The sequence below is a fragment of the Alosa alosa genome, chromosome 7 (assembly GCF_017589495.1).
Source record: "Alosa alosa isolate M-15738 ecotype Scorff River chromosome 7, AALO_Geno_1.1, whole genome shotgun sequence".
Lineage (NCBI taxonomy): Eukaryota > Metazoa > Chordata > Actinopteri > Clupeiformes > Clupeidae > Alosa > Alosa alosa.
The window spans coordinates 19,215,791-19,232,640 of NC_063195.1; the positions used below are offsets into that span (position 1 = coordinate 19,215,791).

A 16,850-nucleotide genomic window follows, 5' to 3' on the forward strand; every position below is an offset into this window, starting at 1 on the left:
GTAAGTTCTTACTTTGTTGATCAACCCTGAGAGAGAATGTGCGCCTCACAGAATTCATTCAACTAGTCGCTAGGAGGCGCGCTTTCCCTGATTGAAATGATGGACTATTTGTAGAGAATGTCTACAAAAGGCTAAGTGTATGCACTAATATGATAATGGCCTATGAAGGGTATGAGAATGGCCTAAGATATGTGTTTGTTATCTTTAGCCTGTTACTGTTGCTCAGGAATCAACGCTAAGCTAAACAAACTTCTTAGACTTTTCAGTGGGCTATCCTACTCTTAGACCTTTTTACAGAAAAAAACCTTGAACAGCAGTATTGTGGTCTAGTGCAATGACTATATGTCTGTTCCACATACTTGCTACGTGGACATTTTCAACCAGTGTAATAGGCTTATGTTTTATATGTCACCTCATTGAGAACTTGTAAAAGTTTTAATCATGACAACGTGACAATCATGACAACGTCCTCAACTTGAATCCACTCATTCATGCTGAGTTATAGGCAAGGTGTTGGAGTTTGTTCTGTGCATGAGTGCAGATGTTAAATGTAAACATGCAGTTGTCGAAACACCAACTCACTATTTTTACATACATTTGTCTGAGTGCTTCTTTGTTAGGAGTGTGCGTTGCTCCATGGCTGTAGGCTAGTCACTCACTTGTGAATGCAGTTTCAGCTGTGTCTTTCCGAGAATTTGAGAGGCTGTCCATGTCGCTGACGGAGAAAAAGAGACCAACAAATCAGACCACACCCCTATAAGAGAGTGCAGGGTGCTTATTTCCACAGACTGCAGGTGTAGGCTACCTTGAACAGGTGTGAGCGACGATGCACGCACTTTACGTTTACGCACTGATAATTTCAGTGGGTGAGTAGCACTATTTTTACTTTGTCTTGTCTAGTCCGCGGAAATGGTATGATTTAATGTTCACAAGTAGGCCTAGTATCCGTACCTGAATTTGTCACCAAACTTATTCGGGAATTAGGGTACCTACCTGGTCCCTACCATATCTTCAAATATGCTTACAGTTATCTGTTAAAAATAAATGTTCCATGTCTCTATAGTTTATATTTTTCTCTCTTGTTTTCGTAGCCCTGCTGTCGGTCTCCCCGGGTTTGGCGCGGACGCGACGGACGAAGCGAGGCTTGCTAGAACTCGCTGGCATTATCAAGTGCAGTACGGGGAGAGCGGCGATGAGTTACGTGATGTACGGATGCTACTGCGGACTTGGGGGTCAGGGATGGCCCCGAGACAAAGCGGACTGGTGAGGAGCAGACAATATATAATCTGTTACCAGTTTTTCCAAAACATACAGCAGGGGCTTACAACAGAAGCAAAACCAAAATGTGCGCCTATGGCACATTTACGCACGCACGCACGCACGCAGAGAACCAGAGATCGAGCGAGAGAGATGTGTTGTTGTACAAAACGAAGACAAAATGATTAGCCTGCCACAGGGAATTTCGAGCGCCTTTGCTAGACTGCCCCGACTCGGCATATAGGCTATTACGACATAGCAACGTTTGTGGCAATGGTTGAGGAGGCCCTTAGTTGCCTGGCTGTTTTCTTTTTGCTGCCCTTTTAATCCAACCGGTTTTATTGTCCCGGTGGGGACAATGGGACGCTTATCAGAAATCATTGGAATATTAAGGCGAAGTTATCTTTCTTTCCCTCTTTCTTGTTCCCATGTCTGTTGACCTCTGGTTGTCTCTAAATGAATCAGCTCAATGGATTTTTCAAACACCAAACTATTTTGTGTGGAGAAACAACCTGCTAATCATCATGAAGTTAACATCTGTGTTCCCCCCTTTTTCTCTGTAATATTGTTCTGTGAACTCTGTGAACAACACTTCACCATTCCTCTGTAAAAGTAAGAGAGGGAGAGAGAGAGAGAGAGGGATGTATTTTTGTGTGAAAGTATGTGGGGGTCTAGATGTTTGTGTGTAAGTGTATGTGGTTTTGTGGTGTGTATAGCTAAATCATTTTATAACTAGGTCAAAAATGTCCCGAAGACAGTCTTTGTTGTACTAATTTGGGTGAACCCTGGGAAACCTGTTAGCAAATTTGAATTTTTTGAATTTGAATGTTGTACAGCTTTTATGGAAATATGAACAAAAGCAATCTTGGAATCTTGGGCTTTGTCTAATGTTCGGGCACTAGGAAAAGTCACCAAATTTCAAGTTGAAAATAAATCACTTAGGAGGTTTTCTATTCTCACAAAGATAGTGGTCAGTTATTTTTGACAACACAAGGGTTACAAAGGTTTATAATGATTGCTTTACCAATTCTTTGTTAATTATGACCTAGTGGATTCCCCCCAATAATTCATGGCCTGCCACAGCACCGAACCCATATTTTCATCGGACTGATGAAAACCTTCACAATATGATTACAGTTTATCATCAAAGCTAAACTGAGATGCATGTTCTCATTCTCTCTCTTTCTCACACACACACTCTCTCTCTCTCACACACACACACACACACACACACATCCAGGTGTTGCCACAAGCATGACTGCTGCTATGGCAAGGCGGAGGATATAGGATGTCAGAGCAAGACAGAAAAGTACTCTTGGACCTGCCTGGACCACCACCCCGACTGTGGTAAGTCCGTCCATGAATCTGAAACTCACTCTCAAACTGTAGAGCTGTGGTGGGCTAACTGTAGAAAGTAAAGCATTTATGCCAAAGTAGGCTTAACCGTAACTGGTGACAAATATTGCTAATTGCACATGTTGATTTGAAGGCCTAAACAAAACAAATATTGACATTGTGGTACATGTAACTTGGGAATATTTGTGCATAATGTAGGCTGTTCTTATGCAGGTACATACATACACTGTATGAACAAAAGTATTGGGACACCTGGCCAATAAACCTACACAAACCTTTGTAACATCCCATTCTACAGTAAATCTAGGTGTAGGCTGGCTTCCACGGCGATGGCTTTTTCTGTGAGGTTTGTTGTCCATTCATTCAGAACAGCATTGAGAGGTCAGGCACTGATCGAGAGGAATTGGTGTACAATCTCCTTTAGTTCTTCCCAAAGATGGTCAAATGGGGTTGAGGTCAGGTCTCTGTGCAGGTCTGTCAAGATCCTCCACACCAAACTCGCCCAAATACAGTATGTCTTTATGGGTCAACCTTGCTTTGTGCACCCTATGACGGCACCATGCTTGAACTCACTGAGCTCTTCAGAACCCATTCCTTCACAAATGTCTGTGAAGGCAGACTGCATGACTATGGTGCCATAAACAATTTGCAAGAACTGTTACTAGGGTATAAGACTGTGCTCATGGAAGGAACAGCCCAAAGGCAACTACTTTGCACGCTCTGATGAAGACAGTAATGCCGATACGCGTTGGTAGGCATATTTTGAATAGTCATGTGAGATTAAAGGCTTTTTAACATAACCCTCATGGATGCCTCAGATTTTCTTCAAAAAATTTGGCATCACTATGGTGCTTGATTTTATAAGACAAAAGGTCTGAATAAATGCATGAATTCAGTGATTAAGTGTTTTAGGTGTACAAGTGCAGTTCACATAGTGTGTTAGTCAAGCACAGGTATGCTAAAGTGTATGTGGCCTATATAGCCCATTGTTAACTGCTAGGCTGAAAGGGCGAAATTTGAGAGCTATAGCTTTTGGTACATTCAGATGTGTGGAGTGTATTGATCATCTTCTGTTGTGTGCTTTTGGTACATTCAGCTGTGTGGAGTGTATTGATCATCTTCTATTGTGTGCTACTAGGACAGGTTATGATTGTTTATTTTCTGTACAAGATATTTATTATTTATTTTATTTTATTGTGTGTAAAGACTATCAGCATGCTATCTTGGCCAGGCCTTAATCCCTAGGGATTAGATTATAAATGTAACTTCCTGGTTGAATAAAGGTGTGCCAGAGCGAGAGGGGTACACTCCGCCCCCCAGGAGGTGTGACCACTGGGTGAGGTGGCAGTGGTGGTGAGGGAACAAAATTGTCTGTTCAATACAGAAATATATGATTTAGCCTATTGTCCAAACTGGCCGATCCAGGAAGCACAAATTATATATAAAACCCAGGAATCCTGTCTGTAGTCTGCACACTAGGCAACAGTTAATCAAACTGGGCAAAATATCTCAATACAATTAGGCACCATCAGGCCTGAACTAGACCCTGCATGAGTTTAGACCAAACTATATCTCCTTGTCTCACAAACAGGGTTCATTTTTATACTTCAAAAAAACATTAAACTTCAAAACTCTTAACGTCCTTGATTCCCTGCTCTTCGGACGGTGGTCTCCTGTAGTCTGATATGAAGTGAGCCACCCGTTATATAGGCCAGCCAATTATCAACATCATGAGCTGAACCATTTATAGGGAGGAAAGTCTATCTATGCCAAATATCCCTCTCACAGTTTAAAATCTCCAGTAGTACAGACATAAACATTATTGCACTATGACAGTCAAACCTTTCCCAGTCCAGGGCACACAAGACATAGTCACATGGGCAGAACCGGCACCAGACCCAGCCCAGTTAGGGGCCAACTGAAATGTGAAGAGGGGGCGTGGCCAAAAACCCAATACCGTAGTCATGCAGCATACATTTGTAGCCTACAAGCAATTACCTGATGTAGTGCTATCAAACACACGCACACAGATCACCGCCAGTATGCACAAGAACTGACAAAACCCAGTGCTATTTGAACCTCTATGGTATACGTTTATCATAGTTCCAATACAACGCCACAAAAGTAAAGTTTAATTTGCTGGCAATGGAAAAATAGCTTAATAAGCAATATTGCCCGTCTGCCCTCTCTGACTGAGCTGCCCCTACCAAAAAAATAAAAAAATAAATAAATATATTGTCACACATGCTGGATCAGGCATACAGTATGAAACATAAGGGAGGTCCACGCAAGAGTAACAATAAAGTATATTTATTAAATAATTATAGAAAAGTCAGTATGTGAAAGCTAAAAAGTAAAGTGTAGTGCATAGTGTCAAGGGGTATGAGTACAAGTGTTCGCCAACATAACAAGACATAACATAAGCAGTAGCACTATAACGACGGCCGAGCGGAGAGGGAGTCCGTCTGCATCCTGAGAGCGGGCCCTTTTAATGGCTCATCAGGACCAACCACAGCACACCTGTGCACACCCGCACGGCTACAGCCCCCTGCTGGAAGATGGAAATATTTACAGAAAAGGGGCGGGGTTCGTGCAGATCTGACAGGGTCCTGACAAAATATCCTATATCATTTTCAGGGATTAAAGTTGCTACGACAGATATCCATCAATTTACTTCCGTAGAGGCCCTGATATCATTGTGGATCCCTGAGGCAGGCACGGCGCCAGGATTCCAGTTTTGGATGGGCCAGACTTTATCAAATCACTGTTTAACCTAATAAAAATGACTGACTAATATACTGTTATATTATTTGTGCTTACATAATAGAGATTTGAATAGCTTGATGATCTTTAAATAGTTTGTTGCATTGTAAAAAGGACGGACGTACCTATCCTCGATCACTGTCCTTGGTTCTGACCAAATAAGAGCGCTTTGGAATCTCCATTACGCACCACACCTGCTGGCTGTGCTTTAGCGCATCTCTCGAATAGACCTAAGGCCTATAGGCTGTAAAAGTGGGAATCTAATATTTCCCCCAAACATAGTTTAGTTCTGCTTGTTTAACATGAGGTCGAATATTTAATTTGTTTTAGGTTTTCAACATTACAGATCAATCACACTGCCCGACAGTTTCAATCAAAATGCAGGGCAGTTGAAAACATTCGTTGCTTAGCCCATAGAGTCTAAACGGTTTTCATAATTCCCATTTTGCCTGACTTGCTGCTAACTTTTCATAAATAAATCCACTGACTCAAGCCTCATTTGCACCACATTTATTGAATATTATGGACAATAATATTTTGACAATTAGAGGATGTAATGGCATTTAGCTATCTTGACATTTTCTGTTTGCTTTTAGAAACGAACTAGCCAACTAGCAGAGTGGCTTTTAAATAGCAATATGCATTACATGGTTTGTTATGCTTAGCTTAGGGAGAAGGGAACATTGAAGACTCACTAATTGAAGACAACTAATTCTAGAAGGAGATGGATACTCTGTTGTAATGGCATGCAATGCCCCTTTTTACTCTTCTGAGTGAGCAGTGAGTTCGGCTGTGCTGTGTGAGATGCTCAGGCCTGTTTCATTTGTGAATTACATCGAGTTCGCCCAAAACGTTGCCCCATGATTATTTTTAAAAAAGACTGACCTAGCCTATGTAGTAACCCATGTTATTACACTAGGCAAAGTAGGCCACCACTGTTTGGCCAGCTCCAGACTGTAGGCTGATAACAAACCTGAACTTGTAGGCTAGTCTAAATGACGAGCACAGGATAACTCCACCACCACCTTGTTACTGATGACTTCATGATTTCCTTGTAACGTAGGCCTATACCAAACATCAAATGCAAACAATGACATGCCCAACCTCGCGCGCGCACGTAGCGTCCAAATTATGGGTATCCACTTGCAAGACACTTCATTTTGTTGTGTCGCATAGATGTCGCGCTGCCTCCCCACGTTCAGTCGTATGTGGGCGTTTTGTTTAAAATGTCAGTTACCAACTCATACTCAGTTCGTTTTAACGTATCTTAAGTGCTTTTCCACAAATGGACCACAATTTTAGGCATGTACTTAACAGTATACAACACATTAATAGCCTAAACAAACTATGCAAGCCATTTGGAAATCTTATTTAAACTACTCAATGCAATCTCAAATCCTCACCAGAAACACCAACAGTCAATATATTCATCCAAATCCTAGTTTCGTTTGTTGTAATGATGTTTTGTAAACAAAGTTCGGGAGGAGCCCTTAGGGATGATTGACAGCAATTAACTCACCTGTCTTCCGCAGCCAGGGTATTTAAGCCGGCCTCCTTATCCATATGTCACACGCCGCGGCGCTTGCAAAATTATTAAGTGTGCTTGCAAAGCATTGGATTGAACAGAAAGCGAAACTAAATTTTCACAGGTCACAAATTTGGTCCGAACGCCACGAAACTTGACGTACATTATCCTTGGACCAAGCCTCACAAATGTTAGCGGAAGGATTTTTGATTTTCGAAAGCGTTTGCCCGTCACAGCCAAACGAAATCGGCGGCGAAGCTCCGAAACAGGAAGTCGTCCATATCTCAGGAACACTGTCACATATCGATACCAAATTTTGTATATGAACTGGGGACTCCAGTGTGAGGGTGCAAAAAAAAAAAAAAGAAATATTCCAAAAGTTTCCATCATTTGGCTAACCACCCACGAGTCTTTGGTAACTCACACCATTCACCTTCTATCACAATGCCTTCCATGTATGCACATTGTCTCAAAGCAGACACAATGTCTCCAACCAATCTTGCCCAATCATGAAATCCTTGCTCTGCCATGGGATAGTATGGACTTCAAACTGAAATACCAGGGAGAACAGTAGCTATATATATCTTACATAATAGAGTTGTTTTCACATTGACGGTATTCAAATTCAATTTTTCATTATTGTTACATATCATGATGGGAGAGTATTATTAAAATGTTACAAGTATGCAAATGCATATGTTTACGGGCATTTTAGGTTTTACTGTGTTGTTTTGTTGTAAAGACATGCAAGGCATTCTGGGCCATGTAATGAACAGTGGTGGACAGCACTCCATAGGCTCACGTATTAATATGAATAGGTGTTTCTGTAAACCTAGGGACAATAAACCGCTATCTCTGTTACAAAAAGCGAGCTGGTAATCGGCTCATTGAAGAGGAACTATGATAAAAGATTGTTTTCCTAAAAGCATGGAGTTGTGAAAGAATAAACAAGCAATGTCGCGTTAATGTTAAATAGCCTACATCTGGGCTAGCTAGGTGGCAGCGTTGTATTACATTTCACTAGTGTAGCCTACTTGAAATCTGATTATGAGATTCACAAGTAAGGAAGGTGCAAATATTATGTAATTTATCATGGGAAATTATTGGAAATGTTATTTATTGTTTATTCTAATTGCAAACCACACACATCCATTCGGGCTTACAGACATTTAATACTGGAAGACTGTCATTTCGTTTATTTGATGTTGCTTAGCAGGGGACAGACTTCAGAGCAAGATTCTAGAACAGAGCTTCAGAGACACGTTTGAGTTAAATTGGCCAAGTACCTAAAATATCGGTTTCCATGTATAGGCTATGTGCTGGATGGTGTGCTTCCTTTATGAAAGTAAGTGTTTTATACAGTTAATGTTACAGACATAATGAGTGGAGTGTTGTAGTGGTCCACATAAATGTGCCCCTTCTGTTATTAGAATGCTAAGCAGAGATTTTAACATCATTCATTTCTTGTGTGGCTAGAAGCTAGCTAGCTAGGTCATAGGGAGGAGATGTTGCTGTAGCGTTATGAGATTTATGTTGCTTAAGCGTAATGCCATGGTCATTTGATATGAGATGCTTGTACTTTCGTAACCGTCCTTTCGTAACTTTAAGGACTCCTATTTTTTTTTTACTAAGAGTAATTCAGGAAGCATTTTAGCCCTAAAAGTAAGCGCCTGAGTCTGTGACAGCAAAGCGAGGACTCTAATAAGACCCGATTCACAAACAATGTTTTGTGAGTGGCATTTCATGTCGCGATGTTTTGAAATCGTCTAACAATCACAAGGGAACAATTTTGCATTGTAGGCATAACTAAGGGATGCAGTAACACCACCAACAACAACCAAAACTAGCCTACTCATTGTTTACATGTACATTAAATGTAGCGTTTCATTGTGAATCAAATTAAAAGATTCTCCTCTGCAAAGCGTTAGGCGTAGGCATATGGTGACAGATTAATTTAATAATGTTGCTTTCGTGAATCACGGTGGCCTTGAATGAAGTAGCCACTTCTTAATAGGAATCACTGTATGGAAGTAGGCTAAAGTAAAATAGAGATGTTTAAAATAGGATAAAGTTAGGATATGTCCGCTTGACAACGCTTGAATAACTGGCCTTTGGCCATAGTAACCATCCATTTAGAGCGACTGGCCTTCATAGCAACCAAGGATCTTAGCTGTGATTCATGTAGCTACAGTATACATACAATGTGATGCAAAGTATAGAAAGGTGATGAAATATACAGAGACAGGTCAAGAAATATAGTGCAATGTAGACAGTAGTATACAGTTGATTTACAGAAGGTGGTTTAGAGTAATATGAATTAAATATAAAATATGTGCAGTGTATTAGCGGTTATCTCATACAATAAAATAGAATAATGTATGTAGATGTAGCAGTAACATTATAATAGTAGAAATAATAATATAGATATATGCAGTGTATTAACAGAATATAATAAAACAGAATAAATATGGATATTCAATATGACAAATTTATAACAGATATGTACATAACATACAGCTATGTGCAGTGTGGAAACAGTGTCATTGTAGTACAGAAACAGCATTATAAAGAGTAGTAAGAATACGTTTATGTGCAGGATGAATAGTATAAAGATCAGTAGAATAACTATGTAGAAATGTAATTACAGTAGGCCTATGTATATTTGTAAATAAATAGAAAACTACGGGTGAGGGGATAAATTATTTTTATTTAGTAAGTAAAAGTAAATTGCATTCAATTAAATTGAAAAATCTTTCCAGTAGGCTTTAATGTCAAGCAAAAGTACAACCAAAGCTGAGCTTGATCAACTAGAACGTCTAAAGAACCAGAACTTAAGTGTAGTTTTTGCTGGGTCCCAGGCCATGTTGGTCTGAGGGGAAATGAAGCGGACAGTGCTGCTAAGCAAGCCCTCAATAGAAGAAGTCACAGAATGTCAAATCCCTGCCCCAGACCTTAAACCTATACTGAACTCTTACATCTCAGATAAGTGGCAATCTGAATGGGATTAATGTACCAACAACAAGCAAGGAATGTGAATTTTGTACGTTTTCATGATCCACTGGGTCGTTATGGGCCACACAAAATACGGTGTTGCTAAAATTACTCCCCTATTGTGGCTATTAGAGACATCGCGTTCATGAGTATCAGCTCAATTTAAAGAGTTAAGTAAAATACATTCACACACACAAAAAACATCACTAATGTTGTGGACATTCCTTTATTCTGAGATACATCAATAGGCTCTCAAAACAATCCCAAACAGACATAAAAGGTCTTTATAGAGCAAATCCATATAGATTATTTGTCAAATAAACCAGTAAAACAGAATTAGGGGATGGAATATATAATTTCCCTCATAGCTCATATTTCTAAAATAAATCAGTGAAAAAATATCCTGACAAACAAGCAGCATTTTAATGCCTTGAGTCATATTTCATAATTTCAAATTTTTCTCTAGGTTACCTGATAGCCCAGTTTGAGAGGTGCAAAGGCGGTGACATTATTTATTTTTGCAGCCAATCACTGCTGTTGTTTTATTTTATTGATTTGATTTTAGTCATAGAAGCTAAATTAGAAGGCAGGCCACAGGTAAAAGCCGAACCCATTCACCCGCCAAGGCAATAGTTGAATAGAGCTTTTTTGAGCTATTGCCACTGCTCCAACACTGAAAGGCACTGTTAGAATGCTTGGATCAAGCCAGGTTCAGCATAAGCGTATGTCACTGTCTGCTCCGTTGGTGGCCGGAACAGGGCAAGCACACTTCGCAGTTCCCGTCGGAAATGCAGTCTAGTTGAGTTGCAAAGCCTCGGTAGGCAGGCGTAATGGAGCTGGGTGCTGGCGTGCTCATCAATCAGAAGTGGCACAACTTTGGATATTAGCTAAAATCTTGACATCAACATTTAAAAAAAAAAAAAAAACATATGCTATTGCATTGCTCCAATCATTGCACAGCACTCCATTTCCGCGACATCTTGTTCCGTGGAGTGGGATAGAAATTCCATCCTCCTCTGTCTTAACTCCTATTTAAGTCCTATAAATAATCTTTTCTCCTTCCCACTCCCTCTATTCATTCTTTCTGCTGACCAGGAAGCAGGCTGCTCTTGACAAAGCTTTCCTGCACCATACGCTCCAGAGCGTATCACTCCGCTTCTTCAGCCACAGCCACGCCAGCGGCAGGTTCTTAACCACCGGCTTCCTTCCCGCGGCATCTCCGCCGTACTTCCAGATCCGACTCCACTTCTTCCAGGCGGCCCCGGTAGCAAGGCGGCTGCTCTGCTGAGCTCATGTAACCCCTGCTACAGCAGGCTCCGCTGAGCCTTCAAGACCCATGCAGCAAAAAAGCTACACTGTGCTCCAGGACCCAGCATAGCGACTGCTTCGCCCGGTACTCAAGAACCATGCGGCAACAATTACTCTTGAGCCCCAAGACCCGTACAGCGACTGCTTAAGCTGAAGAGCCCCAAGAACCGCGCAGCAACCTCGTCGAGGCTCAGGACCCATGCAGCAGCAGCTACACTGAGCCCCAAAACCCGTTACAGCGACTGCTTTGCTGAGCCCCAAGACCAATGCAGCGACTGAGTTTGCTCAGCCCCAAGAGCCATGCAGCAACAACTAAGCGAGATCAGGACCCATGCAGCGTCGGCTCCACCAAGCCCAAGAACCATGCAGCAACAACTACGCCCGAGCTCCTGGACCCATACAATGTCGGCTTCGCAAGCCCGAAACCGTACGGCAACAGCTACGCTGAGCTCAGGACCCATGCACAGCGATGGCTTCCGCTGAGCCCCAGAACCATGAAAGATGGCTGAGCCCCAGAACCATGCAGCAAATACGCCCGAGCTCCACGACCCATACGGCATTCATTCCCAATGGCGAGATCTTAAATTAAACCAGGGAGACAATACGTTTACTACCAATCAGACTAAACCGATCAATTCGAAAAGGACACTCCTATTCATATCCAACTCTGCCTCAGATCCTCAGCTTCATACCCATCACACTACATCTCATATGTCGGTCGGCTCAGCGTAAACACTGGCTCTCTTCATCTCAGATGAAGGGTACCCATCACTTCGTCACAGGTTCAGACTAATATATATCCTTGTCAAATCCGGTTCCGTGACGCTACTCTGTGCATTCAGGATAGATCGCTACTACAGCTGCATGCTTGTCCTATCAGAGCAACAATCAAATACTGAGCCATTGGTCCACAGATGCCTATCAGTCTACTGTACATCCACTCCATCTGGATCTATGACTTGCTAAGCAAGCGCAAATGTAATTTCGGTAGTGGCCTTCCTTTCTGCTCTTTTGGGGTGCAAGCGGCCATGGCTCTATCGCGATCTCGCTTCATTCCATGACCCGCGACCAGCTACCATCCCAAACCGCGGCAGCTTATACACTCCAGTATAGCAATCATGCTGGCCAGGCCGAACTAGTGAAATGATGTTTTCTAAACAAAGTAGGGAGGAGCCCTTAGGGATGATTGACAGCAATTAACTCACCTGTCTTCATAGCCAGGGTATTTAAGCCCGGCCTCCTTATCCATCGTCACCGCGCCCGGCTCACAAAATTATCCTCCTCCTCCTCCTCATTTCACTGATAGCCCAGTTGCGCATCCACATCTCCTTACATTGGGGTGCAAAGCTGACCATCGCTCTATCGCGATCTCCGGCTTCAGGCATTCCATGACCCGCGACCGGCTACCATGCCAAACGGCGGCAAAAGCATACACTCAGTATAGCAATCATGCTGGCGAGGCGGGAACTAGTGAATGGACTACTAGAATGATGATGGAAGAGATCATTAAAACATTATTTTTTCTTGTAAAGCGAGGAAAGTAGTTTCACAGGCACGTTGTGGTAGAGACAAAGGACCTACAACCTCGTCCTTTCATTGGAGAGTAAGCCTGCGTTCAGCAGTTCATTTGCATAAAGATGGGCTTAGCCCAGCTTTTGGCCGTAGCGACATATTTTTCAAATGCAAAGCTGCCTTCGAATGCTTTCGCGGGGGGCATTAAAATTAAACGGCGTTACCCATAGGACTAGAGTGGAATGTGACCGCGACAAATGAAGTGTCGTGCAAGTGGATGAGTCATTGCCGTTCACGACCACCTAGTGATCCATAAAACAAACGAAAACTAGGATTTGATGAATATATTGACTGTTGGTGTTTCTGGTGAGGATTTGAGATTGCATTGAGTAGTTTAAATAAAACAAGATTTCCAAAATGGCTTGTATAGTTTGTTTAGGCTATTAATGTGTTGTATACTGTTAAGTACATGCTCAAAAATTGTGGTCCATTTGTAATTTAAGAGGATACGTTAAACGAACCGAGTATGAGCTGCTGGTAACTGACATTTAAACAAAACGCCCACATACGACTGAACGTGGGGAGGCAGCGCGATGATCTATGCGACACGACAAAATGAAGTGTCGTGCAAAGGGATCGGTACCGTTGGGCGGAAGGTAACGTTCATGAAGAGTGAGTTCACCCGTGTCCGCTTGTTTGTTAAATACGTCCATCTCATCTCAAAGTTTCAAATTTGTTAGTCAACTGTACAAAATACATTCGGGGCTGAAGCCCTGGCAAAATCAGCTGGCGACTACCCCTCGGGCACAGAACTTGTTCATTGACAACGTCATCTTTCATGTAAAACATGCTCCAAGAGAGTAACCGGCAAACCGATCCATTGAAGTGTTGCTTCAGAAGGCTGGGCCTAATCAAAAAATGCTTGCATATGATTGAATAAGCCACTTGTCCGTCATCTATTGACGTGCTACTTCAACCACTCACATCGAAGCCAACCCGTGACGCTAATAACAGAGACTCACAGTCGCTTCTACGCTATGTCACATCTATGAAACTTCCCCTGCCCTGTGTCCTGATTTCGGCTAAACCATAAAGTTGCTGGCGAAATCACTTCAATGGAAGAGGTCCCAGATGGATGTGAGTGAAGCTAGGCGGAGCTAAGCGGAACGACATTCATCTGACTAGGGTCAGGTTACCAAGAGAGCTCATAAAGATCAATCACACCCATTAGGCCCTTTAATGCAAATCGGATCAATGATCACAATATCAACAACGTTTGCTGCATTGCAAAAAAAGCATTTCAGAAACCATTATTAAGCTAAAGAGATGTGCTAGGTGTTATGGATCTCAGCTCTCCTTCATCTCCTGGTTGCAGCGATACAACGAGACCGTTTGTGCACGTTTAAGGTACCTAAACAACGACTGTTGCAGCACTGTCCTTTACTGGAAATGATTGTCACACTTTCGGATCACTTGGAGCTAGCCTAGCATACCGACAAGCTAGATCCGATCCAGAACCTCACGTGATCTGGCACTGCTGAACTTGCACAGAAACATCACCAGCTTTTAAAAATAGTTTTGAAAAAAAAAAACATTTAGACTATTTTAGCACAGATTATGAGATTATTTGCCGCTTTTTAATAATTATTGACAAAATTAAAATGTATATAAAAATAAATAAATAAAAAACGTTTGTTTTTTTTTAAGAAAAGTTTTGGGTGGGCCTGTTAAAGTTGGTGGGCCTAGGCCCGTCCAGGGCCCACCCATAGCGCTGTGCCTGCCCTGAGGCGAAATGTGTTTCCTTATCCAGTGTGGTTCTCAAAGTGTGAGGCGGGCCCCACTAGTGGGGAATAAATAGACCGACATATGAATTAAAATAGCATCTAATCACGCGGACTGAGACAGGAAAATGCATCGTGGAACCAAAATGCAAAACAAAATATTTTAACATTACCATTTTTCAGAGTTGATGGGGTCAGGTGGGGTCAATTTGAGATTGAAATTGATTAGAGACTGTCACGTAATAAACTTGACAAAATGAAGCTCTCAAACAAACAGGCTGGGGGAGTGCAGCTGCCTGTCTCCAACACCCAGTGACCCAGCAGTAATCCCCAGGGTTTGCACCAACTGGTCTTTGCTATGCCTGGTCCTAACTGCTAAGTTGGTCTTTGTTAGAAGACCACCATGTTGTTATGAAGACAGTCCTTCAAAAATTTTTAAGCATTGGAGCATAAGATGAAAAGGTGAGACATGAGACTACATAGCTTAGGCCAGTGGTTTTCAAAGTGGGGGCCCGCGAGGGGGTGCCAGGGGGGCCTCAGCAAGTTGGAAGGAAAAATAAAAGCAACAAATACATTTGAAAATTGTTAAATATACCTATTACTATGAGGGTTGTTATACAATGCCATTATAATAATTTGTTGCATGTCTGAACATTATATTTCCCATGATAATGACTGGGAATAATAGTAGAGTGATAGCTCTCATATAGCAGAAAGCCCCAAATGCAACTTTTACACACTTTGTGGCTAAAATAATCATTAGGATTAGCTTAATGTATTTTTACAATTTTGCTGTAGTATTGTCGATGGGTTTAACAACACATCAGGGGGGTCCTTGGCCAGAACCTAGGGGTATTTGGGGGGCCTTCTCGTGGAAAAGTTTGGGAACCCCTGGCTTAGGCTAGCCTACATTCATTCCTTTTGCAATGCTTAGCAGAGCCCTCACATGTTGTGACGGCAATTATTTTGGGCAGGAAGCTTGTTTCACCTGTTGAGCCACATAGTTGCTCATAGCTTAGTGTCAACTGTTAATTTTTTCCCTCCCTCTCTCTCTCTCTCTCTCTCTCTCTCTCTTTCTCCTCGACTGTGCTTGTAGAGTCGATGGAGGATAAGTGCGCGCAAATGTTGTGTCGCTGTGACCGTGAAGCAGCCCAGTGCCTGCAGAGGGCGCCATACATTCCCAAGTACGCGATGTGGCCCGACTTCATGTGCGGGGATGACCAGCCTACGTGTGCTTATTATTGACACGCATGAATATTTGCAATGCTGAAGATATGATTTTGGGAGAATGGACTTTCTTATATCTTTACGCTTTTTTTTACATGTAATTTCTGTTTTAGGAGTTATATAGCAAAGTCATGGAAATATAACCATATGCATTTAACGAAGTAAGCACTTTGTATGGTTTCCAGATGCATGTCATAAAATTAGAAGAAATGTGACACAATGAGAAAGTTATATTAAAAAGAAACATTTTATTCGTATTCTGCCCACGTTCATTTCAGTGAGACGCGTGCATACATAGAAAGAAATGAACGGTTCATGACTACACTCTGGTTCCCATAGTGAACACATTTAAAAGTGCATAATATATGAATCACATGAAAAAATGAAGATTTGTTTGTTTGTTTTTTTTTTTCAAAAATCATTGAAATTACAACCAAAACAGGGAAAATGGGTGAACATAAAAAAAGACAAAGAAATTGGCAACTAAAGAAATTCAACCCCCAATTTAATTATTCACTCAATCACAATCTCTCTCTCTCTCTCTTTCTTTCTCTCTCACACACATACACACAGATAAGTCTTCAGAGAAATCATGTTAGACAATAGCCCTTGATATAGCTCTTAATATTTACACTTCATTTACAGAAAGCATTAGTGTTCAGTTTCCATAGACTGTAATATTGATGAAAACCAGCCAATCATTAATATTGTTTTTTTGTATTGTAGTTCGTTATACTGTGTATTATTGGTGCATAAAGCATAAAGAACTATTGTACTTCAGAGTAATGTCTATGAAAACATCTGGCAATACGGTTTAGGCATCTGGTATTACACTTTCAGGGTCTTAACTAAGACTGGCACGCAATAGCATGAGGTTTTTTTTTTTTTTTTTTTTTTTTTTTTTCCAAAACCTGAAATTAATATATATATTATATATATGCAATTTCAAATGATAAAACGTTTATATCTTTTTTTCCATCAATGCTTTAAGCATTGCTTGCACATCATTGATTTAAGTTCAACCAGAACCGTCCTATGATACAAAATACATGCCAGAAAAGCATATGTCTGATGCTTCTATGCACAACACATCATTTGTACTTCAAAAAGCAATCATTCTTCTAAGGTGT

The 16,850-nt window shown here is 41.4% G+C and overlaps 1 protein-coding gene across 1 annotated transcript; it reads left to right on the plus strand.

Annotated features, from left to right (window-relative positions):
• The first annotated feature begins 714 nt into the window (after positions 1 to 714).
• LOC125298426 (phospholipase A2-like) lies at positions 715 to 15,977 on the plus strand. The gene is made up of 4 exons (XM_048249146.1): positions 715 to 866; positions 1,092 to 1,263; positions 2,498 to 2,604; positions 15,590 to 15,977. The coding sequence occupies exons 1-4, from the start codon at positions 827 to 829 to the stop codon at positions 15,736 to 15,738; spliced, it is 468 nt and encodes a 155-aa protein (XP_048105103.1). The 5' UTR covers positions 715 to 826; the 3' UTR covers positions 15,739 to 15,977.
• Positions 15,978 to 16,850: the final 873 nt, after the last annotated feature.

Coding starts and splice junctions, on each gene's coding strand:
- LOC125298426 (XM_048249146.1), top strand. CDS start 827: ATGCACGCACTTTACGTTTACGCACTGATAATTTCAGTGG. Junction 1,264..2,497: donor CCCCGAGACAAAGCGGACTG/GTGAGGAGCAGA, acceptor ACACACATCCAG/GTGTTGCCACAAGCATGACT. Junction 2,605..15,589: donor GGACCACCACCCCGACTGTG/GTAAGTCCGTCC, acceptor CTGTGCTTGTAG/AGTCGATGGAGGATAAGTGC.